General features: G+C 36.8%; 1 protein-coding gene across 1 annotated transcript; it reads right to left on the reverse strand.

The window, feature by feature from the left end:
• Positions 1–14774: 14774 nt before the first annotated feature.
• On the reverse strand, positions 14775–15598 carry LOC137726240 (indole-3-acetic acid-induced protein ARG7-like). The gene has a single exon (XM_068465133.1). It carries the CDS (start codon positions 15519–15521, stop codon positions 15069–15071), a length of 453 nt encoding a protein of 150 aa, XP_068321234.1. The 5' UTR covers positions 15522–15598; the 3' UTR covers positions 14775–15068.
• Between the last annotated feature and the right edge of the window lie 1353 nt (positions 15599–16951).

A 16951-nucleotide genomic window follows, 5' to 3' on the forward strand; every position in this document is an offset into this window, starting at 1 on the left:
TTGATTAAGTGGATGGTACAATGGCGTATAGATAATGCTCAAATGCGTCAACTAATGCATAATTGTACTTGTCTTCTTGCTAATTGCAAAATCAACCAAAGTATGAAGGTGATTTTTTTGCCCTTTAGGATAAAGTGATATTTATGGCCATTTCAACCTCATCTTACTAAGAGCCAGTTTATGATTGTTGTGCTTTAAAACATAAAGAACTATTTTTGTTGTGTTTTAAGAATAATTAATTATAAAATAAAGTAAATTACTTTGAAAAAAAATTAAGATTTCACCATAAACTCAATTGGTAATTTTTGGGAAGTAGCTCAACTACTTATAAGCCCATGCAAGGCCCTTCTCCATTAATTCTCAACATAAATTTTCAAGTGAAACACATGAACAATACAAATAAGTGTCGTGTAGCGCATGTGTCCGTTAGGCTTCATATGTGGGACAACTTGCTTTATTTGATACCATAAGCCCAACTACTTATAAGTCAATGCAATGTCTCTTCTCAAATCAATGTGGAATTTAATTCTCAACAACACGTTTAATAAGCATTTTTGAAGGTGATGTAAGTATACAAATCAATGTAAAAGGGTTTGATAAGTTCTAATGTGAAAGTGCTATAACTATGCATAATGACAAACATGAACATGGTGTCGACGCCGATGCTGACAATAGTAGTGGTGATAGCATTGTGGGGCTAGTAGGTGTGGTGGTTGGGGATAAAGGTAGCAATTGTTGCAGGGCAATGGCACAAATGATGGCGGTGGCACGGTGGTAATGGTAACGATGGTGCTGGTGGTGTTAGGCTGATGGTTGCATTGGTAAGTGGTGGCAGTTATCATGTTACTTAATTAAGAAAATATGTGTGCATAAGGATAAAAACAATGTCATTTGAAAAAACTAATAAGAGTATTACAAGATAAAAAATATCATTTTTATAAAAACATGCTACAAAAACAATGTAACATCCCGTCCCGAAACTAACGAAACGTACGTGTGAATTTACGATTTTACCCCCTAGTTCGTTACTTTACGTGTAGTTTTGTGTTGTGTGGTGTTGTAGGACCACACACACACACCTGTCATTTTCCCTTTCCCTCTACCTTTCCCTGATTCCCTCTCCCGTGTCTCTTCTCTGTCTCTCTCTCTCTCTCTCTCTCTCTCCCCGAGTTCTTCTTCTTCTTTCTTCTACATACGGACCACACACAAACATACTCAAACCTTCACGAATCAAGAAACCAAGACCACCCTCGTGCTCGTGAGGCTGAGAGGAGTTCAGAGGTGCCATTTTCAGGTAAGAACTTTGACGTTTTCACGTCGATATCGCCATGGCCGATTTGAGCACTATTCATGCAAACCTTAAACTAGTGTGTTTTTGGAATTTCTAAGCTTGTAGATGTCTTAGTGAGGTCCCAAGGAACCTCGGAGTGTTTCATTGGACGAGTTTGGACGTCGGGAAAGCTGGGTTCAAAGTTGGCCGAGTTTTGAGCTTGAAGACAGGTATGATCGTGTGATTTTTAGGCCTTAAAACTAGTCTAACGTTGTTTTACTAGTCCTAAGCTTCATTTTGGCATTTGAATCATGAAAATTGGTTGAGAAACGAGTGAGAAAACTAAGTTTGAAATTTTCCCAGTTTTCCGGCGCCGTCGCCGGCGCCAGAGTCTCGCCGGAGAAGAAAGGAGAATATTCCGTTAAGTTTTAACGGAATATTCCTAACGGCAGTGACGGCGTCAGTTAGGTTTAACGGAATATTCCTGACGGCGTCTATTGACACCGTCAGTGTGCTTAGCACGTGGCCGCGCGTGGGGGGCGCGTAGGTCCGTGCCTTGGACGGCGCGTGCGGGGTCCAAAAATTATTTTAAAAATATGGGTGTGATCCTGAGGTTGTGTAGAGCACGTTGGTATATTCAATTGTCCATTTTGAGCAACGTATGAGAAGTTATTACGAGAAGTTGGTTAAGTGTTTTTAAATTAACGTTTTCGTAGCTTTTTCGCGTATAGGTGATTCGTATTCCGAGGACGAGCGTACACACTCGAGGCAGGGGGGCTACGACCCTTCCACTTATCAGTGAGTGGGCTTTTGTTTTCCGTATATACCTATATACATTTAAATTCCCATAAATAGATTAAAAAGAGTAATTGAATTATGCCATGCACTTTATTATTATCGCTTATGCATCATCACATGCATTAGTAGCGGCATACATTTATATATGTGTATTTGGTGCTGTGGACGCACAGGTAAGTGCCAGGTAAGCGGTATTCATGTTGTTATGCAGTAGTAGTTTGAAATGCTTAGAGAGCTCATAATCTGCACCCCCGGTGTTAGTGCTCCCGCCCGGGGCCAGGGCATAGTCCTTCACGTGATGTTCACCCGCACCACACGCTCAGCTTGGATCCAAGTTAGGTGCATAGGCTTGTCGTACAGACCACATTAGGTGGTTCCGACTCGTAGGTGACCCGCGATTATTCGCACAGTCTTCACGTGATCGTAGCACTAGAGCGTATATATGATACACCCAGTCTTGTCGTACAGACCACGTTAGGTGGTTCCGACTCGTGTGCAGATTCAGTTATTGAGTTGAGATTGGAGCTCTATATGCAGCCGTACAGGTCACGTTAGGTGACTCCCAGCTGCCAGATTATATGTTATTGATGTGAATTACGCTTGAGCATTTACATTTGATTATGAGATTCCGTTGTGGCATATTCTCGAGCATGAATGGCATATTTTGGAGCATGATTGGCATAACTATACATACGTATATATATATATATGTTCATTTTCTGGGAAGTATACAGGTTTTACGGCGAGGGGTTAGAATGTATTTTGCTAAAGAGTTTTCAAAGAGCTTTGTTTTTGCCCACTCACGCTTTTGTTTTTGCGCCCCTCCAGGTTCTAGTGGTCTAGCAGGTTCGGTGGTTTTTCCCAGAGGGCGTCCCGGCATTTCTGACAGACACTCACCATTGTAGGGTCACCTTCGGGTGTATTTATGTTGCATCTTTCCTTTTTGACTGCTGTAGACTTGCTCTGAAAGTGTGTCTCACATACGCTAGCACTTGTTTTAGTACTTGTATGCTAGTTTTTAATTATTCGTACTTTTATATTACTATCTTAATAGCTTCCGCACGCGCACATGGCTACGTCACCTTCGTGTGACGGCCAGCACTCCCTGATCTCGGTCGGGGTGTGTCAAACAACCTATAAGCTACTAACAAAAAGATAGTTGCTTTTAAAAGAATTTTTTCAATATTATTTTTATCAAATATTTTGCCCAATATTTTATTACTTACCTTTAAATTGAAACGCCTTTATCACTTCTTAGAAAGAGAAGTGGCACACAATGAGATGGACACACGTACAACAAAATGGACAAGGTATCTACAACAAAAAGAAACAACCTAAGCAAAAATTTAATGCCTGGAAAAATAAAAACTAAAATAAATTTAATGCCTAGAAAAATAAAATCTAAAATATGATGTACGTCTTGGATGAATGATAGATGTACGTCTTGGATGAATGACAGATGGATGGTATCTTGGTCCCCATACCAAGTTGGCATATGTGGTGAAAATGTCATTTATAAAAAAATAATATTAGGGACACCAGATTTTGAAACTAAATTATTGAATTTAACTGCTAAGTTCTAATATGATCAAATCCATCGGTATAAAAAATATCTAAAGGTCCAAATTTAAATTAAATGGCTAAAATAATTTTGAAAAAAGTCTTTCATGTGTTTCATATTCTTTCATAATGTTCCACGAGTTTTGTGGTATCAATTTAGTGATTTTTCAATATTTATCGAAATTTAAGTATTCTTAGATTAAAATGTTTATAAAATTAAATTAGGATAGTCTACATTTTTTTGGGTAAATTACACAAAACTACCTCACCTATTGATCTCACGACACTATCATACCTCATCTTTTAAAATTGACAATGTCATACCTCATCTCTAGAATTTGGTCCAATGTTATACCTTCAGTTAGCTTGGCCATGAATTTCTTAGTTAAATACTGACGTGGCTTGATCCGAGGCCTACTTTTTATTAAAAAAAATTAATAAAATATTAAAAAATAATAATTTACCCTTAAAAAAAAAACAAAAAAAACCCAAACACCCATCTTCCCCGAACCCTTCCCTTTCCCTGCAACCCAAATCCCTTTCCCCTCCCCTTCCCCACCCATGCCAACATTTCCCCCCCCCCCCCCCAAATCAATAACCTCAATTGGGTCGGCTGAACTTTTCCTGAAGGATTAGAACCAAAGATCTACAAAAAATTGACAAAAAATTAACACAATCAAGAAACAAGAGAAATTAATGAAATGGTAGAGAGAGAGAGAGAGAGAGAGAGAGAAAGAGAGAGAGAGAGAGGGAGAGAGAAAAGGTTACTTGTCGTGTGTCTGAGGAGGAGGAGGAATTGGAAATTGAGTCATTTAAAACAAAGGTTGGCGCAAGCACAGCCATGGAAGAGCGAGAGAGACAGAGAGAGAGAGAGATGAAATGCAAAATGGGAAATGGGTTTCAGTTTTGAGAGAAAATAGCGTTTAAAAGATGGTAAGGAAGGGAAAGGTGCGGGTGGCTTGGCATGGGTGGGGAAGGGGTTGGGGGTTGTAGGGAAGGGGATTTCAATTTTGAGAGAAGAGAGCGTTTAAAAGATGGTAGGGAAGGGAAAGGTGCGGGTGGCTTGGCGTGGGTGGGGAAGGGGTCGAGGGTTGCGGTGAAGGGATCTGGGTTTTGGATTTGGGTTGCAGGGAAGTGGAAGGGGTCGGGGAAGATGGGTGTTTGGGTTTTTTTTTTTAAGGGTAAATCATTTATTTTTTTTAATAAAAAGTGGGCTTCGAATCAAGCCACTTCAGCATTTAATTGAGAAATTCACGGCCAAACTAGCGGAAGGTATAACATTGGACCAAATTCTAAAGATGAGGTATGACATTGTCAATTTTAAAAGATGAGGTATGATAGTGTCGTGAGACCAATAGTTGAGATAGTTTTGTGTAATTTACCCTCTTTTTTTTTTTTTAAATTACTTTAAGTAAACAAAAAAATCATCCTAAATTCATTCTTTAATAATCTCAGACTGAAAAGTTTACCCATAAGGATTGGAGCAGAAAAAATATTTCTGAGTTAAAACCTAAATTTTGTGGATTAAAAATTTTAAATTTTAACAAAAATGTTAGAGATGGCCTAACATTATTCTTTTCAAAATTAGAGATATTCTTTCTTTCGTTTGCCACGAGTGTACCCAACTATTTTCCGAGACCACCAAAGATGAGCCATAAAGAAAGGACAAAATTGCGAAATGCCCAAAGTACGTACGAAACCTTGTACTTGGTGGTTCCACTCATCTTCAATCTCGTGTGGTGAGTAACCAACCAACGTCATTTAGGTTTAGTATGGTATCGTCCTCATCATTTTCTTTTTTTAAACCTAAGCCTCAAGCCTTTTTAACTTTCGTTTTCTCTCCCTTCACTGATCCTTAGACCAAAGCCCTCCTCAAAGCACAAGCAACGGATTGCCCAAACTCCATCGACACCACCAACTTCAAATCAAACTAATTAATGAAATTACATCAAAAACGTCCAAATAGGGTTAAGCCTACGAAAAACTTTGAAAATTATAAGCATAACGTAAACCTTGTTGCGTGTAAAAATGTTAGGATGGGTCTGGAACCATTCTTATCTCTTCATGGCTTAGCCTCTGACTTTTACAATGCACGCATAACGATATGTGGTGTTGTTTACCAAGAAAATAAAAATACAAGACAAAACTTATAAATATATTTATTTTTTTATATAAAACACCACCGCAATGGTATATCTGTATCATATACATCTTTCTTCTTATTTGTCTCAATGTTGGGTTAGAACTTGAAGGGTAAAATGTGAAAGAACGAAAGTGTTGAGAGAAGAAAATGTTTTGTCAATGTAGTTGGGTCTTGGCTATAGCCGGAGGTGGTAATGATAGGATATCTCTTGTGGGTCCGGTATGTGGCTCTGGGGGATAATGAGTAGCACGTGACTGAGGCCCTGCACGTGGCCCACATACTGTCAAACAAGTGGAACACAATGTAATTACCATGTGGTATGACTATCCTTTGTTAGTGTAGATGTTATTGTGCATTCATCTGTGGTAGAATGGTAGAATGCTAGTGTCATTTGTTCTTTGATGATTGTCTATACAAAATTGCTTGATTTTTCTTACAAGATGATACATGCAATGGACAATTTGCAATACATCGACTATTAAACTAGTTAATGATTATTATTTGCAGGGGCACTCAGTTTCGAACTTCCTACTTATTATATGATGTTTTGAGTTCAAATATGATGAATTTTGAGTTGATCAAAAATTCTGTTTTGCTAGAATTTTAAAATTGATCTTGATTGATCTGAAGTTTTTAAAAGAGGAGTAAAGTGACTCTTTAGACGCAATGAAAAGTATGACGTTCTAGGGAATGTTACCGGTATTCTAGTAAAGTTATTATACAATACTCCAAGTACATTTTCCCTCTTATTTTCTTTATAGGTTTAATGAGTATCATTTTCCCTCTATTTTGGAGTGCCAATAATAACTATCTTTTTACAGTGACACGTATGAATTTAGTTTAGTTTTTGTGGCATGAATGATTTATTCGCCCATGAGAATTTTAACTAGAACGAAGAAATCTAGCATTGATTTTTGCTTGTACACACACAACGTATAATGACACTAAGGGGTGAGAGAATGAATTAGTTTCAAACTCTCTATCTATGAGATTCAAACCTAAGACCTCTCACTTACAAATGAAGAGAAATATCACTAGACAGTAGTATTAAGTGGCCAAAACAAGCACTCATTTTAATTCTGAATTTTCTTCTCTTTGCTTTTTTCTTTCCAAATTTTGAAAGGGTTATGAAATTCAAATGGTCTCAAGGAGCCCATTAGAGGATTGTTAGACATGGAAGAGCCCAATCCATTAAGTCGATCATGAACAAAGGTTTTTGGGCCTAATTGACAGGGCCATTAGACAACATCAGATCCAATATGTGCCTACGAACTGTCCTTTTGGGGCCTTTGGAGGTCCATGTAATTAGTTGGGATATCCTGTTTACACTTAAATTTTATCCACATCTTTTTCTTTGCCCACCCTCAACTGAATTTCAAAATTTCTTTAGACACCCAATTAAAATTTAAAATGTTTCTAAATTAACCCTAAACTACAAATTATTTATTTAACATAAAAGTAATGATAAAAAAAATAAATCAAATAAAAAGGGGCAGCACAGTTCCAGTGCATTTGGCAGAATGGGCAGGTTACTTCAATGCATGTTGCTCTATGCACACATTAAAATAGGGATGAGCACCGGACAAACCCGATAACCCGGTCTGACCCAACCAGATAATCTGGCTTTTGACTAGACGAGTCGACCTATTTTCGAATCCGGGTTGAAATATTTCAGGTATATTCTGTTAATTCTGCTATTAACTTTAATACCATACTGACATAATCCGACCCGAAATGTTGAGCTATGCATCCAGATCAAGGTACACTGGCTGACACTCAAAAAGTTACGAAGCCATAAAGTGAAGATGATGTGAAAAAGTGTGAATAAATTAGTACTTTAAACAAACTAAGGCAAGAGTAGTGTGCGTGTTAGGATCCAAACGACAATGCAAAGTGTCAGAGCATAAGTACGAGTGTAGCATGAATATTATCATCAAGGTATGATGAATATTAATACAATAAAAGGAAATAACTTCCTATATTATTAAAAGTAAATGTTAGTGTTTGCTGCCAGAAGAGCACTGCCACTAAGTCCTAAAAGGGTGAAAAACAAATGTGTGTGGTCCAAAAAGTAAAGTTTTGTAAAACCGTTGTTTCCGTAAAAAAAATAGTAACCTCTTGCTGTAAAACCTATATAGGTTCCAAAAGCTAATACTACTCATATGTAAACAGTAAAGTATCCAAACATTACTAATGTGTCAAGGATACAGGTACTAAAATAATAAGCAATAATATTTGCAAAGCTCATCAAAATCATATAAGCACACAAGTTATGCAGATGGTAGCTACATGAACATGTTGAGTGTATAAGCTACATTTTTGTACTATAATCACATGAAGATTGCCCTAAGCGCTCGCATACGAGTCCTAGTTGCCTAGTGTAATCTAGGGATAGGCTGGCACCTATTTTTGATCCAAAGTAAACGTAAAAGTGCATATGAACATACACGTAAACTGTTCATGGTCCAAATAGTCCAAATAAAAAGAGACATCATGCAAACATTTATGAGGAGTAGATATAGTAAGATACAGTACGAGAATGATCATATCACAGTTTGTAAACAACAAATAATAATAATAATAAGCTTGGATTTGATGAAGGTTTTAACTACAAAAGAGCACACCTTGACGTGGCTTCGGAAAGGTCAGTTGAAAGACTGAGTTACAAGGTGAACCTTACATCAGCCGTTCATATTGTGGTGGTATATTCATCAATCTGAGAAACGGTTGATCAATGCGACAACTAAACTTTGACTGATTGGCATTCCAAATTATCAAAAGTTTTTGAAATTTGAAGCTGGATAGCATTAAATCTTGCGATCGTATTGATGTGCTGTTGTTACGGAATTTTTTTTCCAACTCTTTTTAGCTAAGTGGTAGGTGTCACTCATTATACGGTGTGTGAGAACATGCTATGATGTGCTTTGCAATGGAATCAGTGGGGTTTGCGTCAAGGAGATCCTATGTCTCTGTATCTCTACCCACATGTTGTGCACTATCTTTTCATATGAAGAGCGAGTTTTTCAATTTGTCCCGAGTTTCACTTATGGTCCTTCACTTATGTAACGCATCTCACGTTTGATTTCCCTACCAACTTTTTCGTGTCTTCTTACACAAGTAGTGAGAAGATAAAGAGATGTCCCGTCCAAATTGTACACTAAATGGATCAAGTTGATCAAAACATTCGTTATCACAACATGCCTAGATCATGAATCATGACAGTGGTGAATAGATTGAAATTTTCATGTTATCTTTAGTTTGGCTTAAAGATTCGCTATGATATTAAAAGTCTTCTTACAAGACTGTAGTTGTACTTGATTCTCACAAAATTGAGGAATGCTATGTTGTCAATCCTTAGAAGATTAGATATTGGTAAGAGCACTTGATGATGACCTTTCTAGGAATTATATATTGGTAAGAGCACTTAGACAAAGTGCTAGCACTTTTTCACTTTACACCCTTTTTTCCACATGTTGGTGGACCTTATCTATCATTTCCCTTTTTCCTGCCTTATTTTTTCACTTTCTTTTGGCCCGAAACTTTTTTTTTTTTTTCCTAAAAACCACCACCCTTTTTATGTAAAAATACATAGTCTAATCTCCATAATAGAATAAGAGCTTATTTAGAAATAATTTTAAAATAACTAAAAAAAATTTTGTGAAATCATTTTTGCAACAAATTCTTAGTTAAAATACAAGTGAATCTTAGAAAAACATTTAAAGTGCTTCCTGAAAGAAGCACACAACTGATGTTTATTGCAAAAAGTACTTTAAGTGCATTTGGAATCCAAAAATATTTTCTCTTAAGGTGTTTTTAATAATTTTAAAAGTACTTTCAAACCACCCCTAATAAAGAGGAAAACAAATCAAATACCTCATTATCTTCTTATTATTTTAAATTTGTGTGACATTTTGGACATCATGTTCTACAAAATGTTGTTTTCTAACGTTAGTCCTATGCTTAAGTAATATTGCTCTTCGTTTATGAATAAATTGTATGACTTTCATGAATGGTGAATTTGATACTACCTGACTCTCATTAATGTGTATATATATATATGTGTGTGTGTATAAAAACAATGTTGCTTTCTAATAATATGGACTAAGGCCTCGTTTGACAGACCGTATAAAGGATCGGATAGGATTAATTATACGGACTCGGTCGTTTGGTGTTCACTCGTATTAAATAAGCGACGGATTAATTTATCCGGTCTGCTTATTTAACACGGTATACACCTGCTTATTAAAACCAACCAAAAGGCTTGGAGTATTAGGGGTATTTATCATTAATAGTCAAAATTTAGCTCACAAATTCATTAATATCAGTTTTTGTAAAACAATTCAAATATAGCTAAAAATTCACTTGAATAGAACCAACTACCCTAAAAATTAAAACTTAATTACACCTAAAACCAAAATGCGACATCCCACATCGCCCAGGGAAGTGGTCCTTATATGTATATTCTCATCTCTACCTAGCACGAGACCTTTTGGAAGCTCACTAGCTTCGGGTTCCGTAGGAACTCCGAAGTTAAGCAAGTAGCATGCATGAGCATTCCCACGATGGGTGACCCATCGGAAAGTTCTCGTGTGAGTTCCCAAAAACAAAACTGTGAGGACGTGGTTGGGGCCCAAAGTGAACAATATCGTGCTACAGTGGAGTCGGGGCCGGGGGAGTGGTCTCGCCTGGGCCCACATCACCCAGGGGAGTGATCCTTATATGTATATTCTCATCTCTATCTAGCACGAGGCCTTTTGGGAGCTCATTGGCTTCGGGTTCCGTTGGAACTCCGAAGTTAAGCGAGTAGCGCGCGACAACACTCCCATGATGGGTGACCTGCTAGGAAGTTCTCATGTGAGTTCCTAGAAACAAAATTGTGAGGGCATAGTTGGGGCCCAAAGCGGACAATATCGTGCTACGATGGAGTCGGGCCCGGGATATGGTGGGGGCTCGGGCCGGGATATGACAATTTGGTATCAGAGCCTAACCCTGGTGGTGTGTGTGCCGACAAGGACATCGGGCCCCTAAGGGGGTGGATTGTGACATCCCACATCGCCCAGGGGAGTGATCCTTATATGTATATTCTCATCTTTACCTAGCATGAGGCCTTTTGGGAGCTCATTGGCTTCAGGTTCCGTTGGAACTCCGAAGTTAAGCGAGTAGCACGCGAGAACACTCTCATGATGGGTGACCCACTGGGAAGTTCTCGTGTGAGTTCCTAGAAACAAAACCGTGAGGGCGTAGTCGGGGCCCAAAGAGGACAATATTGTGCTACGGTGGAGTGGGGCCCGGGATGTAGTGGGGGCCCGGGCTGGGATGTGACACAAAACCTAATTAAGCATCTTTGTTCCCCAATATCATTGCTGCCATATTGGGATCCAGAAGCAGCAGCATCAATTTTCTTAGACTTTGGATTTGAATCGTCATATATATATGATTCTCCTCACGGAAGAAGCCAATCACCATAAAATCGATCTAAAATATTCTCATCTTCCAACGCACTTGTCTAGAGTGATTTGCTGCAAAGACCTTCCTCCGCCTCCCTCTTTTTCTTTTTGCCTTTTACATATTCATAAAAAATAATTACCTACCGAATGCTCTTTAAAAAAATATCAAGAAGTTATAATTCTAACAAAATTTTCTGTGAAATATCAATTAATTATCACACAAGAATATTCAAAATTTGTAGTTATGTGAAATTTTTATCATGATCTTCGTTGTAGGCTTGTAAATTAAGAAATGAATTTGATAATTTGATTGACTTAGTTTCCATTAGAATAAATACCTCTTTATTAAATGTTTAATTTCATCATGCTCCTCTCTATCTTTTCAAATTCAAATTGAGATCTAAAAATAATTAAACCCTAAAATGAAAAAAGAACACAAAGAGAATCTCTTTGGCGTTTGTTTTCTATCTTGAGGGTAATTTGGTATTTTGATATGAGGTTTTGGCTATAAATGATAGTTTATATAAAAGCTGACAATTTTAAATTTAAGACATAAATTTTGGCTATAAACGATAATTTCTCGATTATTAGTCGGTTTTGCTCTTGCACTCTTGCGAACTCGGCACTCTCTCTCTCACCTTTTCTTGGCGCCATCGTCTTCCTCGCGCCTTCTCTCGCCATCGTTGCCCTCCCCGTCGCCGTTCTTCCTGTCACCTTCTCTCGACGTCGTTTTCTCTCACTGACTCTGCTCTCCTCGTTCTCATCCTCGTCATCCTCTCCTCGTGGCCTTCCTTGTCGCCTACTCTCCATCTGGTAGTTGGAGATGCCCGCAAATTCTTTCATCGGCCGTCTTACTCACACCAACCACTGCACAAAGAAAGTTTCATTCTTGCTTCAAAACAATCGAATTCGAATTGGGTTTTTTTCAATACTGCAGTGGGTTTCTGATTTTAATTATTAGTTGTGATATTTGGGAGCAATGGCGGATGCATTGAGGGGCAAGGGGGGGTCAACTAACCCCCCGAACTTCAGTGAACGTCTATGGATACCTTAGGTGCTGACCTTCCGAACTTCGGTGAATGTCTATGGATACCTTAGGTGCTGCCCTTTAAAAATTAAAGTTGGCTTCATACATGCCCTCTAACTCCTACTGACTTCAGGCTTACCAAGACTCGGTGAATGTCTATGGATACCTTGGGTGCTACCCCTTGCATACATTAACAGGTGTGCAATATGCCTTTCCAAATGACTTTAGGCCTACTAAGACTTGATGAAACGGCGATATGCATGCTATTTCTGGTATAAAAAAAATTTGCACGCTGCACGCGCTATTCTTACTGACCCCCCCTAATATTATTTCCTGGACCTGCCACTGTTTAGGAGATCTGGTAATTTGGCTATTTGAGATTTGGGTTTATCATTTTGCTACCGTGATTTGGTGTGGGTTTGTTAAATAGGCTTCTCTTGGTTGAGAATTGATGATAATTAGGAAAAATTTATCTGGGCAATTTTTTTTATTTTAAATTAGATTTTGCTCTTATTTGGGGCTTTTTTATTTGCTTTTTATTTTCAAGATTAGGATTTGAAATGTATTTGGGTTTTTAGATAAAGAACACAGTTATTAGTCCGATATAACACCAAACGTTCAATTAATTTAGTCAGTACTATCCGATTGAAATAATTAGTACAATTCGAGCTACCAAACAAGATCTAAAATTTTTCAGCAGTGCACTCAATTCTGTGTTTAAATCTCTTATCTTGATATTATTTATATAAAACTAAAAAATATATATAGACGTGACGTGTGAGACATATAATTAGATTGGACCAAATAGTTAAAAAAAAAATATAACATCTTTATTTGGTAAGGTCCCTCATGTATGATTAAAGTGCATCAAAATCGTACATATTGTGGTCCCTCATCTAACCCATTTTTTGACCATATCTGCCTTTTATAATTACTCTTACGGATTTAATAAAAAGATAATGAATTTGAAAGGCAGGCTTGCGATGACCATCATGACAAATAGAGCCATGATATACACAGAGGGAGCTGCCATGGGCTGGAATTGCCGGCCATGATAAATAAAAGTATACCATCGATCAATATAAACAATCAGCATACGAATGTAGGACAATTTTTCGAATGAGGATCCTGTTTTTTGTGAGGTTTTCAGATATTTATAAATTGTGTTCGTTCATTGTACATTATACGATTATAAATTTTTTTTAAATTTTTTTATTTAAAATTGAATACAAATAATATCTGATGAAAACTGATTACATGATATACGATGAACATAACAATGTATAAATTCTCAAAATTCTCACAAAAAAGATCAAAAAATGATCCTCATTCCAATTTTTCTATGACGCAATTGAGCACTGAGTACCTAACGAACGGCTAGATTTGAACACTGTGATTGCAAATTGCTTTTAATGAAATGTATGAAACAATAAATAAAGGGGCAGATCAATAACACTATTTTTTTACATAAATATTGGCACAAATTTTTTGGGCTCACGTATTGTATTTCAACAATCTGAATTGTTTATCTTTTAAAACGTCATTCATAAATCATTTTTGCAAAAAAATTAGATAAATCCAAAACCGTTAGAACATTCATTTGTGGTGAAGAAAATAAACGAATATGTTTTTACAAAAAAATTCTAATTCCTTAATCCAACGGTTATATGAATTCAAATTTGGGATGATTTTTAATAGACATGATATTTAAGAGAATACCTAAAACATAGACGATTTCGATCGTTGGAATACATTATGAAGTAGTTCCTAAAAAAACATGTATCAAAAGTTGTGTTAAAAAAACGAATATGTACCAATAATCAAATAGTTAAAAGAATGGGAACTATTATTTGCATTACACAAATCTCATTTTACACTCCTTACAAGTGTATTTTTCATTTTAATTATAAAAAATTTGGAGTACCAATAACAATTTCTAAAAGAATTATGATTTTAGTGAATTTTTGTAAAAATGATCTATTAATGAATAACATAAAAAACGAGCGACTCCTGATATTCAATTGTAAGCCTACAAAGGAAGTGATCATTTACCACAATGGTAGAGAAGAGTGTTGTTCTTACATTATGGTGTGAGTTCGAATTCCATTGACTCTCTAATCTAACTTCTAATATAACAAATTTATCGGATAAAAAGCAAAAAAAAATTGTAAGCCTACAAAGTGGGTTAGCACCATTAGTTCATTAACTAATTAACACTTGAGCCATCAAGGGCAATTGTTTTTTTTATTAGTATAATTTTTTATACAACGATATATTTACACTTAATGTGAGAAAATAAAATAATTTTGAAGTCGTCATTTATTTATGAGATTTGAACAGAAAATCTTTTACTTAAAAAGTAAGGAGAAATGCTACTAATCGTAGTGTTAAGTAACAAAATAAAATATAAATATTAAGACTAGAGTAACACTAGGTAAAGTTAAGGATTACATGAATGAACCCAGAAAATTAACTACATCTTTACAGCATAAAAGTATGTTAAAGAGCATATAAATTAGAAACAACTAATAAGAAAAAAAAAATGGAAAATAAGGTACCTTTGAATTACAATTGTTATAGATTAGATATCAAACATTTTGTTGAATATTTATATCCTGAAATTCTACAATATTACACAAATAATTACTCCTAATTTTGGTCTTTACCAAAAATAATTAAAATAATAATTAGCTAACTTATAGTAGTAGTCACTAGTAGTCAGTAACTCGGAAACTCAGCTGAGTCGTCTCAACTCGACTCGCTCCACTCAAAACCGCCCCACACCTATTAACATACAGATTCGATCATTCGACCAAAAGCAAATCAACATACAGATTTATCAGCCAACCCTCGAAGCAACGGCCGAGATTCGCTCAAATACTCGAGCTGATTCAGAGCATCAACGTGGCAGCGTCTCTGGAGATCCTCGATGCTCAAGAACCGGCCGGAGTTATCAGACTCGGACCGGGCCAGGACCCGAAGAACCTCTTCGAAAAACGACTCGTCGCACGGGATGGCCAAGGGGCCTTGGTTGGCGAAGCCGTACTCCTCTTCGGCCTGTACTAGAAGCTTCTGGAAGATGGGGTGGTTCAGGTACGTCGCGCGCACGACAAACCGCTTGCAGCTGCTGCCTACGCAGATCGCCACGTGTCCCGAGGGGACGTCGGACGGCGCGGGTGAGGCCGTGAGGCGCGCCTTCTTGTGCCAGCGCTGTAGCATTTGACGGATTCTGACAATTCGTCGGAGTTTGTTGCATTTGCTGATCGCCGGCGACATTTTCCCGGAAAGCGTGGAAAAGAGTGGGAAAGGGGGAGTTGTTAAGGAAGAGTGTTCCGGGGAGAGGGTTTGGGAATTTGCTGGTGGGAGGATTATATGGGACGTGAAGAAGTGAAATGCCCCTGGATTTGGAGATATTTACGAGATTGTGCTTGTTGTTTTGAGTTGTTGGCGAGGCCATGTGATGGGTAGAGAGGAATGTTGAGATGATAACATGGGTTTGGTGGACCGATGTTGTTTCTTGATGGATGCGCCATGCCCCCATTCAATTTGAGATTAGATAAACGCTTGATTGGCTCCTGACAACAAACAAACAATGGATACGCTTGATTGGGGGAGACTTGCCTACACGAGTACGGCGGTACATCATTTTCAACATAGACGCGTGTTATTATTAGTAAATGTCATGAAATATCAAATTATACTCTATTGTATTAATTACTTTGTTGGGTAACCTAATTTCATGTGTAACAATAGTATAACATGACATTAACGTAATTATTAAAGTTTACATTTTTACGGTTATATAATTATAATAATCAAGCTGTAGTTAATAATACATAACCACGTTGTTATCACTGTGGTAAGGTTGGTTTTTATGTTGTGAATGACCCATTACCCTGTCAATGTTGGTTATTATACTTGAACTTGATTACATTACACTCAACGTTATAATGGTCACCTTATTACATTATACAGGTAGGCTAATAAGGCTATTATTAGGGATGTCATGAAATAATTACACATCATTGTCAGTTACTTACTTTCATGTCTAATAGTGTTACAACATGATATATATTCAACAACTGAATTACAAGAAAGGTACGGTTACACTATAGTTCTTAACATTTACAATTACACTATAGTCATTAACATTTACAGTTACACTATAGTCGTATTACACTGTAATTAAGGTTATATAATAATAATGATAAAGTTACAGTTAATAACAAATAATGATGTTGTTATTACTGTAACAAGGTTGGTACGTACCTTGTGGACACCTTATTACACTGTCAAGATAAGTTATTATATGCCGACTCGATTGCATTACACTACCAATCATTTTTCTCTCTTAAACGGTACCGTAGGCTAACCCATAGAAAAATATCAGAACGAATGTTATTGTGCTAATATTAATATTTTTTTTAATTATATTATTAATGTAAAATATTGTCTCAATGACATGTCCAGTGTAAGTAAGTCATCCTCGGTTGAATGGCTAAAATGAAAACGAACAAAGAATGATAAAGGTACTAGTAATGTGCAATAGGAAATGCAGGGGAAAAAATGAAGTAGGGTTAGGGCAATTAGCTGAAATGATCATTTTTTGACATTTGATTGCATAAATGATCAATTTTTATCATCTCATCATTATATCATCCTTGTGTGATCATTATGTCATCGTTATATAATCGATATATGATTAA

Source organism: Pyrus communis, chromosome 2 (genome assembly GCF_963583255.1).
Source record: "Pyrus communis chromosome 2, drPyrComm1.1, whole genome shotgun sequence".
In the NCBI taxonomy this organism is placed as follows: domain Eukaryota; kingdom Viridiplantae; phylum Streptophyta; class Magnoliopsida; order Rosales; family Rosaceae; genus Pyrus; species Pyrus communis.

Coding starts and splice junctions, on each gene's coding strand:
- LOC137726240 (XM_068465133.1), bottom strand. CDS start 15,521: ATGTCGCCGGCGATCAGCAAATGCAACAAACTCCGACGAATTGTCAGA.